The 26,660-nt window shown below is 28.6% G+C and overlaps 4 protein-coding genes across 5 annotated transcripts in view; 3 read left to right on the top strand and 1 right to left on the bottom strand.

Moving 5' to 3' along the window:
- Nucleotides 1-18: 18 nt before the first annotated feature.
- Nucleotides 19-1,390, bottom strand: LOC118067084 (uncharacterized). Its single transcript, XM_035083634.1, has 3 exons — nt 1,269-1,390; nt 456-1,141; nt 19-368 (listed from the first exon to the last, which is right to left on the bottom strand). The coding sequence occupies exons 1-3, from the start codon at nt 1,300-1,302 to the stop codon at nt 141-143; spliced, it is 948 nt and encodes a 315-aa protein (XP_034939525.1). The 5' UTR covers nt 1,303-1,390; the 3' UTR covers nt 19-140.
- A 2,926-nt stretch (nt 1,391-4,316) lies between these two features.
- On the top strand, nt 4,317-5,717 carry LOC118067056 (uncharacterized). Its single transcript, XM_035083583.1, has 2 exons — nt 4,317-4,472; nt 4,994-5,717. Exons 1-2 carry the CDS (start codon nt 4,470-4,472, stop codon nt 5,381-5,383), a joined length of 393 nt encoding a protein of 130 aa, XP_034939474.1. The 5' UTR covers nt 4,317-4,469; the 3' UTR covers nt 5,384-5,717.
- Nucleotides 5,718-6,418: 701 nt separating this feature from the next.
- On the top strand, nt 6,419-10,502 carry LOC118067085 (ataxin-7-like protein 1). Of its 2 annotated transcripts, XM_035083635.1 has the most exons (6): nt 6,419-6,687; nt 7,363-7,419; nt 7,560-7,664; nt 7,738-8,507; nt 9,214-9,264; nt 9,389-10,502. In XM_035083635.1, exons 1-6 carry the CDS (start codon nt 6,603-6,605, stop codon nt 10,109-10,111), a joined length of 1,791 nt encoding a protein of 596 aa, XP_034939526.1. In that variant the 5' UTR covers nt 6,419-6,602; the 3' UTR covers nt 10,112-10,502. The 2 variants fall into 2 exon arrangements, with proteins under 2 accessions (XP_034939526.1, XP_034939527.1); XM_035083636.1 differs by lacking the exon at nt 9,214-9,264.
- Nucleotides 10,503-17,913: 7,411 nt separating this feature from the next.
- Nucleotides 17,914-26,660, top strand: part of Kank (kank) — a 38,449-nt gene continuing 29,702 nt past the window's right edge. The window contains exon 1 of the mRNA XM_035083541.1: nt 17,914-18,128. The gene's annotated coding sequence lies outside the window, so the exon portion shown is untranslated. The remainder of the gene's footprint in view (nt 18,129-26,660) is intronic.

Genomic DNA, 26,660 nt, shown 5'->3' with positions numbered 1-26,660 from the left:
ATAAAAAGAAAACAATGATGGGTTTTTCTTTGCTTTATTTATTTCTTTATTTAATTCATATGATACAAATGAGTGAATATGATTGAACACTTTTCCTACCTCTTTATAACTATTTTAAATCAGTTCAGTTATTTTATTTTCTAGTATCTAGAATTATCTTCCATTCTATCTGGTAATATTTCTTTGTTCTTTTGACTGACGAATGTTGGGAGTTCAGTGGTTGTAGGATAAATTGATTCTAAATCCAATTTCATATGATCGATAATCTTTCCTAGCTTTTTGCGATCTTTATCGTATATTTCATTTTCATTTATTGTTTCACTAGTAAAGTTGGTTTTTGATAGAAGGATTTTACTTTCTGATGATAGCTAAAAATGTTTTAAAATTCAAATTAAACATAAATTTGATAATTTAATTCTAAAAAAAATGTTTATAATTAGCAGATGATTACTTACTAATTTGGTAACGGAGTCTTTTGGTATAAGTCCAAGTGCATAACGAGTTCCAAAGAAAGGTTCAGCAGTTCTGAGACAATCTTTAACATGTCTTCTTTTCTGTACTTCAATTGATTCATCACCAAATTTTCCAATCTTCTCCAAAGGCTTTAGTTCAAAAGACATATTTTGATTTGGATCACTTTTCCAGGGCATTCTAATAATTCTGTAGTCGACATCACATTCACCAACAGTGAAATTTTCTAGAGCTTTATAAGTAGGTCTCATTTCATCAGAAAGATCAATGCCAATACTCAATTGATTAGCAATAAGTCGCACCATATTCATGCCCCAATTCGCTAAAGGAGTTTTCTCATCCACAATATAACTTTCAATCCCTTTTTCGTTAAATTTGATTTCAAAGTCTTCATTAAAAACAGTGAATGGTCTAAATCCATCATCTTGAGCATTGTTAGCATATTTGATATCAAAAGCTTGAGGTTGAAGCTTTGTTATTTCAGTATTGTCCATTTTACATCGCAAAATGTCTGGCTCGCGGGGTCGACACTTTAGCTTGAGATAAAGGCCAGTACCAAGAAGTTTACCTTTGTCTTGGTCGAGAGATGTTATCATTTTTGCATGGCCTGAGAACAAGTATTCTGGTCCATACTTCCAGGTATCATTTGTGTTTGTGCTGACTTGAGCCGCTATTTTAAAAACATAAGTCATTGTTAGTAAATTTATTATTGATTTATTGTAACAATACAATACTTTTTGTAGTTGTTATCATGTGATAGCAAAAGTTTAAAAGAGTAAAAAATATTTTATACTAACCCAAAAAGTACGGCAACAACTGAAATAACATCATGGTGCTGTGTAGTCTAGTTCTCTAGTTGTTGAACTCGAACAAAGTAAGTTTCTTGCTTTCAGCGTTCATTTATATAGGCCCTCAAGTACTGTAACAAGAGATGTGGTTTTATAGACATTATTGATAATTAAATAAAGAATACAAAAATACTATTTCAGTCAACTTTTTGTAAAATGTTTCAATAAAAGTTTTCAAATATTCTTTGAAATAAATGAAATTTTAATTTTCTACCAAAAATTTCGTAGATTTTTTACTAAAAAATTGTCTATAAATCAATTAACCAACAGTAAAAAATTATGTTAAAAAAGGCTGTGGAAAAAAAAATAAAAATCTGTTGGCTTTAGTATAGAAAGGAAATAAATTTTCTAGAAACACTACTGAAAAATATGTTACAAGAGGAAATTCATTTATGTAATTCAAGTATAGTGTGACTTTGACAATGTAAACGTTTATCTTATTTGTACGATGTCATTTTATCATTATAGCAATGAACTAGTTTAATATAGTAGTAACTTGATGTTTTCATCTACAAATCAGATGATGTCAGACATACGTGTGATAATTTTTGATGATTCATCAAGTATTCGGCTTTTAAGGAGGTTAATGTTCACGAGTTTTGAGGAAAACACAGTAGGATGTACCGTTATGTTTATTTTGAATAACTAAGATAATATTTTACCACAATAACTTGCAATTTATTCTTAACAATGATAACACATATGTTTTCATGAATCATATCCTAAAAAAATAACATTTCGTTTTTTACAAAATAAATAAAACATTATTGACTATTATTTAACATTATTTTTGCAAATTTTAAATTCATTGAACTTTACTGTGAGTATGAGAATGTAAGACATGATAAATCATAGCAATATCTAATTTGCTTAAATTACTAACAATAGAATAATTGAATTCAAAGGAAACAATAGATCTATGTTGTTTATTCTAGAGCATTAGCAGGAAATTGTCCATATGTTTTATTTGGTTCATTGTTCATGGAGCTACCTGGTCAATCCTGATAATTTACCCTTGCATTCACTTTTAATTCAATGCTTGATGACCTACTACAGCTATTTGGACTTTCGTTATGCTATTCAATAATCATCATCATTTTAACCTCAACCAAATATTAATAAAAATGCTAGCTCAAATTAATTTGTATCAAAATGTTTAAAAAGAATATGAATGATTTTTAATAAATATTTATACTGTTGAGAATTAATGTTAATAACATAATCATGAAAATTATAATTGAAAGTTTTTAAATAGCTGAATATGTTATATCATATCATCATGAATTTTATCAGTTAAAAATACGTTCTGGTCTCCATCAGCCGGTCGAAGTTACCCAAGCATGGTGTCAACGATAGAGATAATCATAATAATGGAAAAACCGGACGTGCAGTTTACGTCCGGCTCCTTATACCGACACTATCTCTCCTGATGGTTGAGATACCAACTCAAGGTGATCAATGCCCAAGACCCGTGTCGAGACAATCTGACATCATGTTCAGAATATGAGAATTGGAGATTTAGACGATAAAAGAAACGTCAATGATACACCCAGTTTATGTCATTTGGTTTTATTGCATACATCATTGTTCTCTGCAATTTGTCTTGCTGTGAGTGTTTCCTGAATAAAAGGTGTAAAATTGAAGGTAGATGAGTGGTTCATTCCTGGTAATTAATTTACATTTACATGATTCCTTTAAAGTTTTCAACAAGTTTGTGTGCACTCTCCATACGTACAAGCATTCAAGTCTAAGTTAAGGATCTCAACAGGATTCACTTTAATTGTTTGACTTATTAACCATGAGTGTACATATTTTCCACTAGATTAGTAAGCATTTTATTCATAGATCCTTTTCTTGACTTATTTAAATTAATTTTATTTATGTAGTTTATTAAAATTTTTTAATTCAAATTAGGATTAGTAATCTAGAAATTCCAGTATCCTTGACATGTTTTTAATCAACTTTGTAAGTAGTTTATTCATTGAAATTATTTTTTTTTATTTTCGCTCTTACTCTAAAGATGTAGATAAACTTTTTGAATTATTATTTCTGGTTCTTCTCTGTTTTTCTTGTGCTTCATCTATTTTATTCATGACGTAAAATTATTTGATAAATATTTAATGCATGGCAGGATTCCATGTTGCATGCCTATGAATTACAATCAAAATTTCTGAATCTAATTTATGAGTTTTTCAACCCTGAATGGACAAAAACGGACTGTTTTTAACTCGCCATACGTGCAAATTATATTGGGGAAAACCCATTGTTATACTTGCTATTGTTCGTTTCATTAACAAAATCATCTTGCTCTTAGTCTTTCAACTTAATCACAGGTCACAGTGCATTGATAATATAATAAATTTCTATTTATTTTTTAATCTATTTCTTGTAAATGAATTATGATTATGATTTTTTGCATATTCTATTATTAAATTCTATAACGGAAATGTGTTCTACATGGCTCATTAATTATTTGACAAAAATCATTCAGTTTTATTGATTTGTGAATCATGAAGCTAAATAAAACTATAAAATATAACATTTTCTGAATGTAAATATTTGTGATTGTGACATACTTAGAGTTTAAGCAAAATTAATGCTAAAAAAAATAATTTTAAATTTTAATTCAACAATTACATGAATATTTCAGTTATCACATGAGATAGCTATTTAAAATAATAGATAATTTTAGCAACATTAAATATCATGAAAGTTCTGCTATTTGCATTGAAATTTTATCATTTTCAATATATTTTTAAATAAAAACAATTCAATGTTAGTTTGTGTAATTATAAAATAATAAATAAATTGATTGGTTAACAATACTGGTAAATCTTAGATTTCATTGCTGTAAATTGACTCTAGAAAATGTCAATCATCCTAAGACCGTAAATAATCAAGTAGACTCCTATGAAGTTTCCCAGAGGATGAGTCAACTCGTGTTGATAATAAAAAGGTGGGGAGAAAAAGACTTCAGCAGCTTATAAAACACGAACTAGTGTTCTGATCAAACATACATCTCTTCACTTCGCAACTAAATAGTAATATTGCAAATCTCAATCAGTGTTTTTATCTTGCTTTCATTAAAATAAAGTGTAATAATAGAATAGCATTGTCAAGTTTATCACATAAAACTACAATATAATCATCATGGTAATTAATAATTATTTATTTTTTAAGTCATTTTGGATGACACAATAAAATGTGAAAGTTGGCAAAAGTTTTAATCATGTTCTACTTTTCTTGACAAATTTTTCATACATTATTTAAAAATAGATAATTCAAAGAATCATTTCTTATTTTCAATTATATTTCTAATTGTTTTAACGATAAAAAATTTAGATCATGCTAATTCTATTTTATTTATTATAATGTGGAGAAACGCTGTAAAGCACACCATTAATATCAATTAAATTAATTAGAATTTTTAATAGTATAATAATGATCATTATCTTATGTTTAGCAATTTAGTTAATAATGAACGTTGATGATTAATTATCAATTTTGCTGTATTATTTAAAATTAAATGAAAACTTTTTTAAAAATAGCAATGGTTTATTAATTAGTGCAAATTAATAAACCATTGCTAATTAATTCGCCATAATTGAATTTATGTCTTCCAAACATTAAATCCTGCTGAATGTATATTTAAATCTCTTTTAATTTTTTTCTAGTACAAGTACTGTATGCTGTTATCCATGGCCATTGTTCTTACTCAATGCCAACGACCACCATATGCTGGTTCCAGTAATCGTATTCCAGCTGTTCTACCTCAGTATCTACCGCCAAGCCAGAGTACAGTAGCTTCTGCTTCATCAATTGATAACAGAATCAATGGTGACGATATGATTTCTTCTATTTCACCACAGTCATCCAATATTCCTGCTGATGCTCAGAGAGATATTCAGTACATCAACACCATCAAGAATTGGCCAAGAGAAAAACAACCCTTTGATTATCTTAATCGGCAACACATTGAGCAACATCGTGGTGGATCTGGTTTTAGAAGTAACAGACCGGCAATAATGAGCAGTCAACAACCATTCTTAATTAATTATTTTTAATTGTCAATTAAATGCGTTAAATGATTTTACTGATTCTATTCAAGTACTTCTTGGGAACTAGTCAGTCTATATATTATGTACTTATTATTTTTTAAATCACTTTACTCTTTGATTTTTGAAATCGAAAAATAGATGATATACAACTTTACTTAATTGATAAATGATTAACAATAATTAATTCAGAAAAATCTTGAGCATAATTTATACTTATTTTGAATGCAATATTGTTACAAATTATTTTGGAGTAAAATATTAATATCTCTAACTGCCATAATGTTATGGATAATGAGAAAATGGAAGTATTAATATTAAAAGTTAAAAATATTTTAGAAAATATTGTTACTAATGAAGATTTATTCAGATAAATAAATTAAACCAGAATATATGGATATTTCTTGTGAATGTATTATTAGATTGTTTAGATAAATAGAAAGAAAATCCCCCAAAAATGAAGTTGAAAATTACCATATGATACCACAAGGAAATGATCGAGGGTGCTTCTAGATCTTAGGGTGAATTTAAAATAGAAGTTGTATAAATGATTAGCAATTTGATTTGTTGCAAATATAAAAGTTACCACCACCTGGCCATTTTATCTTTAGTAATAATCGCAAGGGTGAAGCTGTTGAACGAATTATTATCGAATCGAATCCTTGTGTACGCAAGCGTGGGTTGGATATTCTTCGAAGAAGGGCTTTGGTCGGTCAATGATGCTTCGACGCAGGGCTGAGTGCGAAAAAGCCTCAAGGGTGGAGCTCTATTTTTTCCTCTTTCTTCAGTCCCTTTTTTCCTCCCTCCATGTCTCTTCTTCCCTTCCATGATGATTCGTACATGGTAATCCCTGGGGTTTTTCCAAAACCATAGCATCCTGTGCCAAGGAGAAAGGGAAACTAAGGGGGAGAAAGAGAGCACAAAAGGGATGAGAAAGGACAAAAATTCCCGGTTTCATATAAATTAGCCTTGCCTCAGTGACGCCAAGTCTCCAACGACCTCTTCAAGACGTTAATTATTGATTTAGGTTAACCTCCAAATCATTCAGTCTCTTTTAGTCTATCCAGTAGACACCATCATTTATTTGCTTGAAACATTCAGTGCAACGTGGTCGAACCGCGTGGCCTAAACTGGACAATCTGGCTTATAACGACATTTAAAGCCATCGCCACGGCCAACACAAGCGCTGGCACGAGTAATCATTCATTCACTCGTAAGCGCCGCGGTAATGTCGGGAAGTGACAGCCCAACGTTTTTTCACGGCCAACCATGGTCCAGCTGGATCGAAAGAATTGGTCGAGACAAACCATTGAGTAAGTAAACATTACTTGTGATTTTTTGAATATTTTCCATTGTTTTTTTCAACTTTTCATCTTGATTTTACCACCTGAAAATTACCATCAAGCGTCGAGCGAACATAACCTCCACCGGGCTTGCTCTTTGTCTTGATTCATCAGTTGTGATTTGACATGAAGTCTTGTGATTTTATCTATTTACGCTTTTGAATTCTATTAAATATTTATTTACATCATATTATTATCGATAGTATTTTCTGTGTGTACCAACATGAGTTTGTTATGTAATTTGGAGTTTGGAATGTTTTGTAGACGGTTTGTTGGTGTCAGTGTAACTTTTCTATTATTTTGATGAGCAGAAAAGTTGGAATAGTATAGTCAACTTGTCATTTAATTGATGTTGTTTATAAAAACAATATGTTTGAAAGTGATTTTACTGAAATAATTGATTTCAATAGGTTATGAAGATCATTAATCATTGCTTTCATGTTTTCAAAATAGAACTGTTTAGTGAGACTACAGTGTTTATGTGAGAATAGACATTTTATGAAGTAAAATAACTAATAATAGACTAAGCCTCTAAATCATATTAATATTAATGATCTGTTTTTAATAAAATAAATATAATTTTGCACAGAATGAGTAATTTCATGTTATCAAATGATTCAAATAATTTTTTATTTCATATTCCAGGTGATGAGGAACCAGACGCGGAACCAACAAGCTCCGTTACACGACTCTCAGCCGATGGTAACAGTCCATTTTATTTTTTATACATAAAAAATAATTTTGAGCTTTATGAAAATTCCGAGAAAAATATCTACCTCTATTTACTATACATCTATCAATCAACAAGTTTACAAGATTCAAGATATTGTTTCCACTTTCAGACATTGATCTCTATGGATTTTGCCCTGAAAGAGATACCTTCTATGGGGTCGTTTGTGAAATTTGCAATGCCATTGTTAAGCCACAGGCTCTTATCCAACATATGGGTATATATTATTATTATTTTTTTATTTTAACAAATAAAATACGGACGTTTCAATTAATTTAAACATTTTTTAGAGAGCCGGCATTCATCCACAGCATCAAATTTACCCCCACCATCCACACCAGCTTCGAAAACCACCGTGAAAACCCCATATTGCAAAGTTTCGAAGCTCACCAAGAAAACACAACCGTCGTCACAACCTTCCTCAACAGGAAGTTCCAGTTCTGGGACTAACAACGGCTCCAACCAATCAAGTAGCACAAAAATTAACCACGCGTCTATCAAAAGGAGTGCTGAGCAAGCAAACGTCCAGCCACTTCTGCCCACCTCATCACCGCGTTCTCCGCTCGAGTCAGTCCCTGTCTCATCAGCAAATTCTTCAACAACAACAGGGGTCCCGTCGAGTCCTGTCAAAAGTCCCGGAAGTAATGGAAACGCCAGCGGGAATAGTAACAATGGGTCAACGAATACGCAACAGCGGAGGAAACGTCTTAAAGCAGACCGCGGGCTCCTCAAAGATCGGGAATACGATCCCGATCGTCACTGCGGGGTTTGGAATGAAGAAACGGGCAAACCCTGTACCAGATCCCTCACCTGCAAAGCACACACGGTCTCGTTGCGTCGGACAGTCATCGGTCGGAGCAAAAGCTTCGACAAGTTGCTCGCAGACCATCGTGCTGCGAAGGAGTTCCCGAATAGGACGTCGAAAGTAACTGTCACTGGAACTGTCACGGTCTCTACAGCGTCAACTGGTTTAGGGTCTACTGGTTCTCTAGGAGCTGAACCCGATGCCCCTGGCTCTCCACCAGTTCTATCTCTACCAGATTCATATCCACTGCCAAAAGTAAGGTTACCATTATTAATATGCTCACAGCACTGATCGAAATTGTTATTCACCTTTTTCGTTGTTTTTTTATTTATTTATCACGGATTATTTTTTCTAAATTTTTTTATATTAATATTGTACGTGTAAAAACACTTGATGTGGTATTAATCATTACAATATTACGAATCATTTTGTATACATTTAATATTTATTTTGCTATTTCGTTTTGTTTTTTATTATTTAATTGAGAACATTCCATTAAACATGGAACAAGTAGAATTATATTATTGACTTGATTATTTAAGGCAATTGAATATATATATTGAAATATTGATTGATTCAAATTGAAATAGAATATTAATAATAATTGTTATTGTTATCGATCTAATAAACACGAAGCAAGTGTTATGATGGATTACTTTATTATAATATCAATAAATCATCATTAGTCATTTTTTGAACTAATTATTGTTTTTTGAATTTTTTTAAAAAAAAAATTGAAATGATTTATATTCATCATTTGATATGATTCAAAGTAATTTTTTGTCAAAGCCTTTATAAACATTAATAGCGGCTCAATAACAATTAATTGGAGCCATTTGGAGTCCCCCGTAGTAGTTAAATAAATAAAATAAAACATTATGAGAAGATTTAAAAATAAAAATCAATAAAGTAATTTTTTTTATTTCGGGTGTCAGTTGATTTTTGTTTTTTGTCATTACAGGCTGTTGATTTGCTTTATCGGTGTCTGGCCCCGCATGGCTCCACTAAACCTGTAAGGCATGGTTCCTTTTTGGGTCATACTTTACGACCCGACAATATAAGATACTTAAGCCATCAACAATCACCAGAATCCACGTGTCTCAAGTCTGCGAAATCGCTCGTTTCTTATTTTTTAGACTAAACTGGAAGAGGATTTTGTGAGTGAGGAAATGAGACTGGAAGCATCATTGTCAGGCCCGCCAACATCATCATCATCATCAACAACGCCCTCATCATCAGCTAAATCGATGATGGCACCGATCTCAGTCGTTCTACCATCGTTATCACCAATTTCTACCAATGATTCGCACGTTGCTACACTCATTCCAGTCACCTCAACGACTTCAGTTGCTTCAACACCACTGCCAGCACCAGCAGCTGAACTTCCAGCTACGGTTCTTGAAGGAGAGACACCAGGAGATGTTCCAGACACCAAAATGGGTCTTTTCTCACCAGTGTCGATGTTTAAAGACTCTAAAACATCAAATATTATTCAGATCTCACGATCTAACCATTTAATCCAATCTCCAGTGTCTAGGAGCTTTCAAACTCAAGCATCGATGCCCAGTCTGGTTTTCGATGATCAGATAGACCATCCAAAGCAGCTAGCTAATGGGACAAGATTCAATAATCATAACAATCTTTTATTGAGCCCAATTGGACGGCCCATTAAAAGGAGCAAGCACGACTTTCAACCAGAATTCTCAAAAGCCATTCAAGTAGAAGCTACTACAACTTCAACACCTTATCCACACTTTAGCGACATTGCTTGGTCTAATTGTCATCCAGAACCACTTGCTGTTAGTCGTTGGCTTCGTATTACCTCCAGCCGTAAGCAGTACAACTTCAATATTCACTGACATAAAATCCCACCCACTCCGGGCTGAGGACTCGAACGTGTAGCTGATGATGATCGAATGCCTTGCTTGCTTCTCCGCCAGTTACTTCAATGTCGAGTCCAAAACCCGTCGAGTGGGGCCACTAACAGTAGCAACTAATTGTCTAACTCACTTTACGTATCTTCCAATTTACGTAATTTAGTTATAGGTTTTTTTATTTTTAATTCAGTTATTGTTATTATTTTTATTCTTTATCACACTTATCATTTGTCATCACTGATATCATTACTCATTTATATCACCATACATTTTTCACAACTACTCTATGAGTTTAATATTCCATTTTTTTGGTAATTTTTTTTTATCAACAAATAACAGCATGATTCAAAGTAGTGTACAATAATTATTTCAATTTTATCATTTTTATCTTAATTTGTAAATACTCTGATTCTTATAATTAATACTACTTTGGCTTTTTTTAATAAGTCAAATTATCACATAACTATTTTCAATCTTCTATTTTAGAACTATTATTATTATATGATATTTTCAAAGTCGTTTATATTTTTTTATGCTTCATGATCTCTTTCACGTTTTTTGTCTCTCTTTTTTCTTGAATATAAATACATTAAATTATTAGTTATTTTATATATTTGACGATCAATGATTATTAATAATTAAACAATTATCTATTATTCAATTGACAATGTAATAGCGTAAATTAGTACGGGTATTCTTAAAAAAAAAAATATTAGATTGTTTCAATTACACTCCAATTGTTTGTCGATGTATTTTTCAAATTTTAATGTTTTAAATATCACTTTATTTTTTTTTGTTTTTTTTATATTTAAATGTAAATAATTTTAAATACTTCTGATACAAATAAGTAGAAACTTTGCATCGAAAAAATTGAACTATGCCTAATAATAAAGAAAAATAATATAAGATTATATTATAATCTATGAAGAGAAAAAAAAATGTAGATTACATTTTATTAATATAATCACAAATGCCTCTATTGAGTGCATTCATACAAGGCCTCTTAATTAATACTTGACATTCATTTGGATGAAATAATCGAACAAAAACTAATGAAATTCATTCGTATATACACTTAAGAAAATATAGTTTTTATAAAGAAAGCAATTAGATAGTCAATTAAAATTATAAAAAAAGTAAATTTATCAAATAGCTGAAATTTGAATGATAGCAATATAATAGTTATGAAAAAAAATTATTTACAAAAAGAAATGAATAATAATGATGAACAAATTATTATTAATTTATTACCAGATTTAATAATTGTTTTCTTCTTAAAAATTGCATTTTCTTTATATTAGAAAAAGAGTATTAGTAATAAATAATTTATTAATGTGCTCAAGAAGTGTAAACGAATGTTAATAATATAACTAAAAAAAAAAAAAAATGAATCCTGTGTAAAAAGCTAAAATGAACAAAAACAAATGAAACAAATTGGAGTTAGAAATACAAATAAAATAGTTGCGGTTTTAATAAATGAATCATTAAATTAATCTAAGACTGCTCCTGTATGTGTCTTTTATTCGCAAAGACACTAGTATCCGTACGCTTAAATAAATGTGTACTCTTACTCCAATAAAAGTTGGAATGATGATGATGATATATAAATGAAAATGAGAGAGTGTGAATTAATCTAAGCGACCTTTGGGTTACAAATACCTCGTTAAACTTTTGCCTCATTATCTACCTGTATTCCAAAAGCAAGAGTGAATGATTAAAATGATTAGACATGATGAAAAAGCTACGGAAAAAAATTAATGTAAAGAAGAGTAATTAAAAAAAAAGTATGAGTGATTTTATTTCCTCATAGATTGTGATATTTAACGCGTAATAAGTAGGATATTGTATAGAGGAATAGGCTCAACATTGATGTCCTTGCGATTTTGTATTGCTTATGTTTATTGATTTTCAGAGATTACTTATAAGTTTTATTCAATGTGAAAAATTCTTTTTTTTTTATGTTATTGAAAAAAAAAAGAATTTTTTAAGCTAAAATAAAATTGAAAAATGTTCAAGAATTTTTGTGCTTCCTAATTATTTTAAAAATATATTTGAAATTTGATCGTAATTCTGAAAGTTAGGCAATATTTATTGGAATAGTTTATATGAGAAACAACCAGGAAAGCTAAATACTTGCCATGTAACTAACAGAGCCTCGCAGGACAGCTTTATTACTTAACAAATATGACAATGAATGGTCATATAAGAATTTTTTATTATCTCACAAATAAGTTATTTAATCATTTAATATTATGTTTGTTATTTTTAATGTTCAAATTTAATTTTAATCGTAGAAGAAATGATTAATGTCTCATGTACAATGTTAAGCTGAGTGAGATATCCCAAAATATATGTCTATAGTATAATAGAGAAAGACATGAATGAGTAAATAAATGTGTGATTGATTAAAACAAAATTACACAAAGTGGGTAGGAAAAAATTAGAAATGAAAAAAATAGAGACAAAAATGACGTAAAAATGTTTACATAATTATTAAAGTCGTAATTAAACAGTTATGAAGACATGTATTAGGTATATTACATGATATGATTATAATGGATAATTATTAGCTATTAATGATATATAAATTTCTGTACATAGACGTTGAAGTGACGTGATATTGTATAAATTTCAACTATGTACTAGGGGTTTGTTCTTGTGGAGAAAAATAGGAGTAAATAAGATCAGATATAGAGTCTAGATAATCTACAAAGTGATGTCATTTATTTTTTTACACTTCAAGGTAGAAAGCTCTTCCGTATTTCAAGGATATTTATTATTTTATACAACGGGATTCAAGTTCCCGTGAAATGAATGAACAAAGTCACATTATTATATAAGTTGACAAAAGTAAATTTTTTAAAGGAAAGAAAAATCACCAATTAAATATTGAAGACCTTCTTCGATGTTAGACGTTTGCTATTTAAATCACTGCCTCAGTGTAGGCTGTTTGTTATTGATATTATTTAAATGTTAGTTAGTATATTAAATTTCTTTCTTTATACGTAATACCGTCAATTATTTTATTTATTGACTCAATTTTTTTGAATTACATTATCTTTTTTAATCAAAATTGTGTATTGAAATTTTAGGATTTATAATTAAAAATAATTTTTGATTAATGACTTAGTATTCACTTCACGGGATTTCATTGTCCATAAAAAATTGACAAGTAGAAAATTTGTGGCATTTAATTTAAATATATGTTTTATATTTATTTATAATTAAGAATTTTCATTTTTTTTTTTAATCCTTATCAATTGTTTCCCTTTCATGAATATTTTTAAAAAGAAGAAATATTATTATAATATTTAGTAAGTTTAATGAATGAATTTATTTAAAAATTTTTCTTTTTCTTAAAAATATTTTTTTTTTTTTGTAAATGATAATTTAAAATTTAATTAATCTTTGTTTTGAGAGTAAAATAGTAAAACCAAAAAATATTTTGACAAATTATACCTTCATTTGAAGGTGATTTTCCTTCCAAGGTAATGAAAAATCTCGAAAATAATAAATAAATAAAAGGAATATTGAGTCGTAAAAAAAGTAAGTTATTATTGATTAATATTAAAATTACGAGCTAATTATAATTTTCAATGGACGCGTAAAAAAAAAAAAAAATTTACATAACGAAATCCTTAAAATAAAAAATATGTTCCTTAATTTTTTTATAGCATTATACTACTCGTTAGATATTAATTAATGATACTATTTATTAATTAATATATTAATTTCTAATATACGATTTCTTACGCCAAATTATTAGTTTTCAAATAATGAGAATAATGAATTATAGATTGGTTAATAATTAAAAAATGTACAAGTAAATTTTTTACACGAGTGAACTTTGTGTATTTGTACTTTGCATATCATCAATTTCGTCTATTTGTACTTTTTATTGTTCATTAAAATTCATCTTAAAATTTATTCATTAATATATATTCAAATTTGTTTGTTACATTTTTTAATATTTATGCAAGCAATGGAGCCATTTTGTTGGACTGAATTTTCATATGATAAGTAATCATTATAAAATAACTGTAGTATACGAAATAATATTTGCAATTTTTCATTAATTCATTATTTACCTTATTGAAAGGACAAATTAGATAATTATCATCGCTATCATTCATTCTTTATATAATACATTAACATTTTGTCATCAAAAGTAAGAATTTTGAAAAGAAAATTTTATGAAAAATATTTCAAATGAATAATATATGCATTATTTTCATTGTAATTTATACTAAACATTGAAATTTATTCAGAACCTATTAATTATAAAAAAAGAGTTTGGAAAATGAATGAACAATATTTCTAAGAAGTTCTTGGAAAAAAATTGTTAAGCCTAAAAAGTAGCTTACAGTCATATTTTATTCTTCAAAAAAAATTTTTTTAAATAAATGGTATTGTAGAAAGTTAATAAATGAAAAAAAAACATAAAAATAATCGCTCGAATTTTCTGCATACAAGTGAAATAAAAAAATAAAGATATAAATAAATGAAAAAAAAAATTGGAGAAAAGAAAAAAATGCTTAAAAAAAGCATCTCTGTTGTAAATTACGTATATATATTGTCACGGTGTTGTATACCGATTACCTCAAAATCAATCAATATCAATTTATTGTTATACAAGTGATCGTTATTTAGAATTATGTGCACTGGAGCTTTTGAAAATATATAAAAAAAGCCAATTCCAATAAATATAATAATAAATACATCATACATAAATTTGAAATTTAAACAAATTGTTATCATACTTGTCTCCCACTGAACATTTAAGAAAATATCATTTTTCTTGAATAAATAATTCCAAACAATCACTTACTTCACGAATAAATACATACAATATTTAATATAATATTTAAATTATAGAGTTGATGCTGAATGAACTGGTCAGACCCAGATCTTCCACTTGAGAAACTGGTCCACCCACCACAAATTCCTTTTATACTATTGACCATTGACGGTTCAGGTAAACTGCTGCTCCACGTATTTCTTACTACTTATAAAAATCTGATAGCTCATGTATTCCATTAACATTTTTTTTTCATCAGACTCCTAACTGTTGTAATATCAGCGACTAATTTTATTTTCGCAAGACTGTTGGAAACGTTATTTTGATCATTTCTATATACAGAATACTAGTAATCTATCATTATTTATACTATCAATCACACTTACAATTTTTAATATCATCATTCATGCTTCATTGAAAGTATTCAATCTCGCAAGATTTAATAAATGGACTTTGGAGAAGTTTAAAAGCGCAATGTTAGTTGATAAATCATTGTATATATGTGTAGTTTATAAATGCATGTGTGAAAATGATACTGTCAGAGGGTTGTAATCTCTATAGGGTCTCTAATGAAAGTATTAAAGTATTTCCCAAAGTTACAAGTGGATCTAGAAATACAACAGCAAATCTGCCAGTTGCCACCGAAACACGCCAGCTGGTCTTTGTGGCAAATTTACTTTCGCACTCGAAACGATAACTCGTTGAATCATCCTTTGCTCCTCAAACATTTTACTAGACACACCATCTGTATGACTAAACTCTCACCTTCTCACCTATATTTCTATTTTAAACCACAATACCTTCATTACCTAAATATTTATCTACATTCTTTAGCGATTCGGTGATTAAATTTAAAAAAAGTTAAGCTCCAACGTTATGTCTCACAAATTTTTTTTAATGGATTTTTATTACGTTTAAAAATATAAATTTTACGACTTGTTGAGGTTTCATAGGGAGAAATAAATTAAGAGAAATTTATCTCAAGTTGGAGACATAAATTAAAGAGGTTAATTTGGAAAAAAAGAGAAAAAACAATATAGGATTTTCTAAAAGTTTCTATATATAAATTTATAATCTACTTTTTCTATTTTATTCATGAGAATAAGACTATCTTAATGATGATTCTTAGCGTTAAGACAAGAAATGAAAAATGTGGTTTTTTGTGTAGACAGTCGGCAGATCACCTGAGAGGATAGATGATGAGTAAATCTACTAATTTACACTTTACAATTTTTAAAAAAATTAAGTTCTCCATAGAATTATGTTTGACAAGTTATCAGATGTCAATAGAATTAATCATAAACGTTTTGTTTTAACAATTGTCTAGCTTATATGGAATTTTTTGGAGTCTCTGAGATGAAAATGGACGAAAAACAGACGATAATATATTCAATCCTAAACATCTACTTTTTAGATATCTTATCTGCCAAAAAATCTTGACCATCTGACTTTTAGATGTTATATTCTATCACAAAATTCAGATCATCAAACACATTAAGGATATTAGCCACTGGGTAAAGGTGATCTGAATGATGAAAATAAATATTATTTTGCTATAAACTTTATGAAATTTTTATGGGCTTTATTATTAGTGATTTTATGATTGTACAATTTTTGCTGCACAAAAGACACTCAATATGTAGACATACTCACAACTGGACGTTTGATAGGATTATTGCTGCAGCTGTTGGTTCCTGTGAGAATCTGGAGTATTCAAATCTGCTCCAAATGGTTTTTTTAGGGAGTTAAAGAGTATGTTTGATTTGTATGAACGAATAAGAATTATAATTTAATCTTTGCTAAAATATATCTACTCTAGAACTCTAGACTTTAAAGTCTAGAACTTCACTTTTATTATTTAATTTTGTTGATGAGCTTTAGAGATTCTTTAAAAGAAAATTTTTATTTAATTTAGATCATAAGAATTTGATGAGAATTTGATCAACTAATTATCTTTAAGTTTTTTTTTTCATTGTTGTTCTATAGCTGACCATTGTCAAGTCTATAACTAAATAATTCAGGAATCATATTGGCAATGATTAAATATTTACTTGGCAATTAAAAAAAAAGCTAATCACCGGATAATACAATAATTTTTATGTTTAGAAAGTAATAGTTATCGAAAAAAAAAGTTAAATTATTTTATTCAAATAAAAAATTCAATCAACAATCATGTAATGCTGCATGAAAGTAAAAAGATCATAACAAAGTCCAAATTACTATAGGATAATCTATGTCATAATATCATATTTTTATCCTACACATATATTTCTTACTCTTTACAAGTAATTTTATATTTTTTATCTCCATCAATCATTTCCCCTCGATACCTATCTAGTTTTTATCAAACTCAATAAAAATACCATCCACCAAGCTCTTTTTATTTTCGCACAAATGATGCATCCGCTAAAAACCAGTTGCAAAAAACTTATTTGTATTTATTCCCTGGTATAATCCGTTGATTAGTTAGCATGACTCATAAACAAAAAAAAACTAAATAAATTTTTAAAAAATAGAAAAGAAAATTGAGTTGAATTTTTATAGTTGCAATAAAATAATTTAAATGATTAAAACTCCGCTATTTCCTTTTTAAACCGCTTAAAAAGAGGTAAAAAAAATTTACGAAGAAAATAAATTGAACTGACGAGGGACTTGCAAGAAGGTCCAGAAGGTCCTATACCTGACCATCAGGAACTTGCTGGGGACCTTGGACCCCCTGAAGTATCCCTCTCTCTTTCTTTCAATATTTCCCTCTTAGTAAATCTCGTCTCTTCTCTCTTTATCTCATTCTCTAGAGCAACCTGCTGTTGCCGTTTCTGTAGCGAGAGACTCGCAGCCTCCCGCGTCCTCATGAGATGAGGTGAGTCTAGAGTGGGAGAACGTTCCTTTATCTCTTTCTCTCTTTTCCTCTCATTCGCGTCATGCTAAGAAGAAACAAGAGGGGACAGCTGCTACAGCAACTGAGTCGGGAGTCGCGCACCGGATCTCATACAATCCGCTGCATTTACCTCTTTCTCAGTGTTTTACGGGGTTTTACTAGTGGAAAAAAGAGTGAATTATTGTAAAATTTTTAAAAAAATAATTTTCCGTTTTTATTCTATTAAAAGCATATTGAAAATTTAACTTTATCGATTTTTTTTGTGAAAAAATGAAGTTTTTTTTATTCTTTGTTCACTGGATCATCTAGAAAGCTTCTTAAAGGTATGTATTATGTTTTAAATGAATTTTTAATGTAGTAATAAATGCACGAAAAATTTATTTAAATCATTAATCAACTGATTGATGGATTAAGAAAAGGTAGAAAGGTTGAAAACAAAATTCTGTTTGTTTTCTTGCAAATACAAAGAGTTGGCCAAGATTGTATGCTAATTTTGCAGTAGCGCTGATGTCACACCCCCATCAAGAAAAATTTTTCAAAGTACATATATGTATGTTAACTACGATAGAGTAACTATTAACCAAGCATAAATAAAACAGTGGTACAAAGTTTTTTATTTAGAATTCACTTGAGCTATTCGAACTAATGTTAAGTAAATAAAAACGTTAGGAATTATGACAGCAAGAATAAGCAAGAAAAAATCTAAAGAAAAATCAGGATAAAAACATCATATGTATATGGAATAAGAAAATCAACGTCTCAGTCTTCAATATTTATTGTGTACACAAATGACCGTATGATATACACAATAGACGCGTGGGCAAAGAGAAATTCCGTTCTGATATCACTTTATTTTTTTTTTATTATTCTACTGTATGCAGTGTTTTGAAAGATTGATAGCAATATAAGGATTATCACAATCAAATTGATAGTGTTTTTTTGAAACGAGTTGAGGGACTTTGTCTATAAAGGAAAACAGTGATTCATGTGATTCATGATTCTTTGAACTTTTATGGAAACATAGTTATTAATGAATGATATTTGAAGCTGAATCGAATTTTATTTTTATTCCCTAATTCTTGCCTGACTTGAAAAATTACCTGTTTGATTGTAAAATTGAATTTTATTATTTTTAACAAAGTTGAATGTCAAACAATCTTATTTCAATAATTAATATGCAACATTTTCTTGTAATAAATGATTTAAGAATATTATTTTAATGTAAATTAGAAATAATCATTTATAAACTATCTTATTTACTACTATATTTGTATAATATGGACTAGGAATTGTTTTTGAATATTTAAATACTCTATTTTTATCACCAGAAGATTCATTATCATCACCAGTACAATTATTATCAGCAACATATTACAGTTATCGGTCATTTAAAGACACTAAAAATTAAAATAATCATTCAGAGCTGTTAAAACTCATATTATGTAATTCTTTAGAATGAAATTGAGTCTATCAGTTTGAGTTAATGTATTTGTTTTGTATAAAATAGATAAAGCAAAAGAAAAAGCAGACATATTTGTTTCAAAAGCAGATAATTTAATATTGAATAAAATGAAGAATTTGTTTCCTTTTAAATCATAGTTTCTATCAGGAATCTGAGCATGTAATGTGCAAACATACACTAAACTAGACTCGAAAATGACAGCATAGGATATAGAAGCGACAGAATCGCTTTTCTGCGTGACATACAAGTGGGCTGGCATACAAGCAAACCTCTATTTATGTGCTCGACTGAATCATTGTTCGCTTTCTATGTACACCCATGCTTTGCTATCGGATAACTTTATACCGTGACATATCGAGAGCGATTATTCTTATCGTATTGCTCTTGTGAATTTATTTGATATGACGGAATGCTCCCCATGTTTTTAAGTTTCGTACAATCCACATGTGTTTATTTCATCAATATTATATTATTTTATTATTACCCATATACGTATGATTAAACTCACATAATCGAGTTTATATTCTTTTACTGTGGTTGCTTCGTGATCTGAATTATTCGCAACTTTGGCTATAAAATGGTCGAGTTTGCATGCTCCATAATTCATTTGATAGAAAAATCATTAATGTTTGTTAAATGACAAGAATTTTTAGTGAAACTTAGAAATAAAATTTGTTTAATTAATTTTTTACGATAAAAAAAAATTCCAACTTTTTTTCAATTTATTGAAATTAATCAATGATTTATAAGTTATTTTTATGAAAATAAAAAAATAATAAATGGTAGTTTATTATGTATTAATTATGCAAGTAGTAGAGCTCAATAAAAAAATTATAATAAAAAATATTGATAAAATTTATTTCTACGGTATCCTTGCTAAAATACTGACAAATAAAATCAATCAAATGCTTAAAGGTATTTTTATTGTAGTTACAATTCAATTTCAACAACCAACCATTAGAATAAATATAGAAAATAATAATAATAACGTAACGATCCCAGAAAAAACATGAGAAGACAATGAAGCAAATAATAAGGAAGAATCTATTGAATGATATTAAGAGGATTTATAGTTATGAGTTTAACTCTTCAATTGGCCGACTCATGTGGCTTATGCACATGCAAGCACATGTTATATAATTGTAAACAATCAGTCGGTGATTAACTGCTTAAACATCGAAGTATAGTCAGTTAATAGACTGTCATAGTACTGTAAGCATGTTAAAAAATTTAAACATTTCATTTATCTACTAAAGGTATTTATCAATGTAAATATTTATTAGAGAATATCTCACAAAGTTCAAAGAGAATCCATGTGCCGGAAGTGATTGTCAGAGATTTAAAAAAGCCAGGAAACATGATGATAAGCTGCAAAGACTGTTGCAAGATCCACAGGTGTGGCGCATCGTACAAATCTCTCTTATAGTTTTTCTCATTCTTTTCATTTCATTCTCTTTTTTAGTTCAAGTTAATTCTCGTATTTCTCTCCACAAGTTCGTCCTTCTCCGGATTATCCATACCGGCCTTTGCAAATCGCTTTATCTCCGCACGTGCGTCCTTTACTTATACATTACACAACTTTTTAACATGCCAAGAACATTTTCTTAGCTTTTAACAAAAGCCGGTAGTGAATGTTAAATAAAGTGCAGTGTGCACGAGCTCGATATCAAGAGATATTCCAATAATTCAGAACGCACCTGGGATTTAATAATTTATAGATCTAGAATTATACATGTCCATTTCACTTTAAATAACATTTAAGTACTTTATATCGTATTTGCTTAATGAATGTTTTGTGAACGATAAAGCAATAATTAACGGCTCTTTGTTATGCTGGATATGTTCGATAAATTACTTAGCTATTATTTTATTAATAAATTCATTTGATATTACTTCTAGAAGCTTAATAGGTTTATTTAACACGGAATGCAATATTTTTATTTTAAATTCATTTTTTAAATAATTATGAGAATATATCACGTTTGTTTACTTCATTCAAATAATTAAATTCAATTGTTTGTTAAATTTTTAAAAAGAGTTACATTATTGTCATGAAATAACCGTAATTGTCAACGCTTATTTTCATTTTCTACAATTATTAATAAAATAACATTTTTCAATTACATAATAAATAATTATTGGACTCAAAGAGTAATTTTAATCCTAGCATTCCATCTTTATTTTTTATGAGTCATAAAAAGCACTAGAATAGGATTTATTATTATTTCATAAATATTTGTAACAATTTACGAATGATCAAAATATTTCTTTAGCATTTTCATGTATTTCTTAAAAAAGATTCATTGTTTTTCTATTTTACAGAATGCATTTAAATGTAAAAATGCAATAAAACTATTATCTTCTAAAGTCAAGCTTTTATTACGCTTTTAGAATAAAGATGGTGACTGAAATACTTGGAAAATCACTGCATCAATCCACTTGAAACTTTTTAAACTCATTTTAGATAATGGTAAGGAGAAAGTCATTTATCTGAAGACTCTCTTTTATCAGCCTTTTTTTTAAATTTAAAATCTTTATTGTAATTAAGAGTCTTGAATATTCTGATAGAAATTAGTCCAACACGTGCCGGATAAAGACCTTGCACATCTGCACTTGAAAATTCTCTACATGTGGTTCTTTTGAAGCTTGTCAGATAGCTGCGAGATTTCATTAGAATTCGTTACTACCATTTCCAGGATTTAATTATGCCTGATTTAAAATACATTTCAGCCTTTTTTCAATTTTTAACAATTGAGATAATCAGAATTAGATCAGGAGTCATTATCCTGAAACACCTTTTCTCGAAAATCTTTTAAGAAGATGATTGTAAACCACGAAGCATTGTTATTTTTGAATATACTTTTTAGATTCAGGTCACGAATCATTCCAACAACAATAAGTTCAAGCTGATGCATAATGTGGATCATTAAATTTATGATTTTGACACACAAATATTTTCTAAGAAATGTATATAATGTAAAAGATTGGCTGAAAATCACGTTTTTTTTTTTTTTGGTTTTTATGATTGGAAATTATTTTTCTAAAGACTTCTATTTAACATTCTTAAATACTACCGTTATACCTTTTAAATTAATTCTTTATTTTCTAATTAAAATTTTATAATTTAAATTATTTTTTTTTTTTTCGTCATGTATTAATGAAGCTATCAATGTTGGTAACATTTTAATGACATTGATATTTTTTCATCTCTTAATTGGAAATTTAAATAAATTTACAACATTTTTTATAATATTCCTAGAAACTTGGAATAATCAGTAGATAGAGAAACAATCTTCAATTCTATTAATTAAAAAAATGTCATCAATTTTTCAAGTTCATTAAAAATTGTGTAAGCCAGTTATTTTTATAAGAAAAAATCAACTTCTTATCTAAAAGCTTCAAAAGATCATTTATCTTCCATGTCACAGCCTAAATTTGTCTCAAGAAAATTTGTCCTTTTTTTAGAATTTTTTTTCAAGATTTCTTTCATATTCTTTCACGTATTTATAAATAAATATAAAAGCCATTACTTCATTATGAATATAAATTATGAGTTTCTCATAATCCTTACACATAACACTTCATTTTCTTTTGTCATATTGATGAGAGTACACTGTTCATGGACATAAATTCCAATAAAATGAATATCGAAAAAGTGTAACAAATAAAAAATGAAATCGACTGCAGGGCTCAAGTTAATTTTTTGCAGAAAATAAATGTCACGTTTCACTTTCTCCTTTCTTCATTAGCATTTTTTAATGTAATTGATACAGGAAACAACTATTGAATAGCCTTAAACGATTATTGTCAAAAGTCCATTCACTTAATATTCATTTAAATGAATCAATGAAATTAAGTAATAATCATTAATATTTTACATAAATAGTATATTTTATATCTTAAAAAAAAGATATCTGATTCAATTACCTCATTCAAAATAAAAATATATATCTCAATAAATTTAATTTTTCTTATTACATATGACACTTTCATCAATTAAAATTATTTAATATGAAATAATCATCAGTAATTATGTTCATTTCTTCATTATCATCATAATTAATTATTTATGCGAGTATTCTTTAGTAATAAAAATTACTAGGCCATGGTGGAATGTTGATTATTTTCTATGAATCTATAATTGTTATCCACAATATTAGTTAGTGACGTAGGAGGTAAGTTAGGTTCACAAGAATCCCTGAGCGGTTTTTTTTTAATTTACGTCGATTCACGGTCGTATTTGCGTAATTCATTGATGATTAACATTCAGAGAATGATTTAAAATGACTTAAATGCACCTGGGCAATTATATTACTTCAAATTTGCCACTTTCTTAATATCTTTTAAAGAACTGGATTCTGAAGAGTCGTTGCACTTTTACGTTATTTTACTTTTAAACTACTTATGAAGAGTTTGCAATAAAATTACTAATTAAATTACCCAACTGTACATTTATTTTCTTTTTTATTTTTTTTTCTGCCAACAGTTTTATTGCATAAGTTGGTTCACACTTGACACGGTCGTCGACTCCTGTTTGATTTCAACGAATCGCTCTTTACCTACTTGCCATTTCTGGTAATGTGTCTAGATTCCAGCTGTGAGACTTTGATGAACTCAATGTTTTTCACGTTGTATCTACGTAGCAAGTATATTACGTTTACTATACTGATCGTGATGACGTTAACGTTCACTTCATGGCAATGAATATTTTTTCTTGCCTTCAAAGCATATTTTTACTTCATGAAAAATGGTAATGATTCAGAGCATACTTAAATCACTAGGAAAATTGCTTTATATTTTTCATCTTAAGTGCATGCAATTTTTCTATCACGTGTCTCCTTCTGGATAATCACGACCAATCAGGAAAATCATCTAGTGCAGAGTTGTTAAAAAAATACTCCTAGCAATTTATAATAATTCAATGATGAAAGATTCATCATTATTCTATCATTTTTTTTAATCATATTTTCGTGGCCTTCAAGATTTTGTTGATAGTTTGAAAGATTAGACTTCGTTGAATAAACATTTAGATTATTTATTTAAATATTATTTTTGCTGATTGTTCGTCAGTCACGATTCATGGTTTCCTAATAACAACAGTCAATTTTGGAAGCATAGTTTTTGTTGCAGCTGCAATTTTATTTTTAATTAGTTCTCTTTATTATATAAACCACTCTTATCACTATCCATCTTTCAGTTACACGTGCATAGTCTATCAAAAGACGTGATGCTTCACCGTCTACAATATTGCAAATATTATCACCTGTATCAGATATTTATTAATTCATTAGCTATTGAATATTGCATGAATTAATTTAATCAATCTTGTCTTATCAAAAGAGAATATGATATAAGGTATTATTATTCTTTGAAAAAAAGATTTATTTATAGTTTACAAAGCTTTGATCAGAGCCGATGAATGTCTTTCAGGAAGAAGAAATATATTGGCTATTTTTAACTGAAATAAAATAATATGATTAGCTTGACGAATTTTAAATGTTTTAGTTGTGCAATAGTTAATATTATTTTAGTTTTACCTAAACATTTGTTCAAAATGTTTTTTTAAGAACAACACACTTTGAGTTATTAGATTAAAAAAATAGGTTAACAACTAAGTGAAAAAATGTCACTATAAGCAAGAACGTTTATTTAATTCTTAATAGTTTCTTGCTGTGTTTAGAGATTTGTTTCGAAATTTCAAAACGTAACACTGATTTTTTTAATATGATGAGAACGCATCAAAGGTTTGTTCACTTTATTAAAAATATTAAATAGTTAATTACTCGAAATTTTTAATGGAATAATCATTAATATAATGATTAATATTTATTGCAATAAATTTTATAGAATAGAAATAATTAATGCATCTTTTTAAGACCAACTTACTCAATACTTTGTAATTAGTAATGAATAAAATATCACAATTATCACAGAAATGATTGAATACGTTAATTAACAATAACTTGATCATTTCCTCAGCCCAATAAGCAGTTTTTAGAATCTAGAACTCTCTTTGCGTTGATATAAATAAATAATAGCACGGTTTATTCAATCTTTAGGCTATGCACATAGTCAATAAATCAAAGAACGTGATGTAATGCGGTTTAATAAATAAAATTATTCGAGAGATAGAGAAAGAGTCAATTCATTTTGTTTTTATCGATGAATGAACTTGATCATTTGGAATTGATTAAGTAAGCAAATCGTACATACACATATCTACAATAGATGTTTATTTCTGTTCTTTCCATGGAAATTGATAATTACAACGATTAATCATAGTACGTAGTGGAGTAAAAATACATTAAAAGAAAAACTTGATGAACAATAGAACTGAATTAACATTCATTCATAAGTTCTGTTGTTAATCTTTTTCTCCAACTATTCCCATAAGTCTGCAAGCAGAGAAACTCTCTCTCTCTCTCTTTCTCGCCTTTACTTGGCTGGTACATAATAACTGGCCGTTTCGGTGAGCGTCGAACTGGTTTTTAGCACGTTTTCCCATACACGGAGTGAGGAGAGTCCTCGAGAAAAGAAAAAGAAAGGAGAGGGTGGACGTAGGAGTTTCCGGACTGCTATACTTCATTGACGTTACATATTACCTTCAATATTTCACAAGAAATAATTATCATATCTCATTATTATTGAGAGATCGAAAAAGAAATATTTTAAATCAATTAATTGATACAGTATTCAAATTGAACTTTTTAAGATAGCTTTTGTTGGATAAGCTAGATAAATGAAGGCCCATGATCTGTATAAGTCATTTATATTTTTCGAATGTAACCAGAAAGACAGTTTTTGGTGTTCATGTCTTCTTTGAAGAATTTAGTCTTCATACACTTTGGTCCATCCAACTTTTAAAAGTTACATCTTCCATATCTTGATCAAGAGCATGCATACGTATAACTCCTAAAGCTTATATTTTGCAAATGAATCCTGACATATAACATCTAGACTTTAGGACTCGAAGTAGAGCTAGATGATTAAATTATTCGACTGATGCATTAAAATTGCGATTAAGAAGATATACCTCTTTAAATCATTATGCATCAGGTCTGTGGTAGACTTTTTTATATAAACTTTATGATGACCTGATATCAATCCAGATATCTGTCTTTTAAAGGTTCTATACTTTTTACTATAATTGAGAGTATGACTTTTACACCAAATAATTATTTATTTTATAATTCAAACTCCTTAGAATGAAATAATTGTGGAAATTATATTTGCTGTTTTCTGATTCCACTTATTTCAATAAGAAAACAAGATTTACTTTCTTTGCCCTCTTTTATATTGGTTTTTGCACAAACATGTATTTCCTTTTCATATATTACAGTGTTCTTCTGAATCCTTTAATTAACACTTTAGTGCTAATAACTGAGAATTTCTT

This window comes from Chelonus insularis, unplaced genomic scaffold, assembly GCF_013357705.1.
Source record: "Chelonus insularis isolate UGA/USDA-ARS -01 unplaced genomic scaffold, ASM1335770v1 contig_35_pilon, whole genome shotgun sequence".
Lineage (NCBI taxonomy): Eukaryota > Metazoa > Arthropoda > Insecta > Hymenoptera > Braconidae > Chelonus > Chelonus insularis.
The sequence above is the reverse complement of the archived record's forward strand: the minus strand, read 5'-3'. Positions and strand labels throughout refer to the sequence as shown.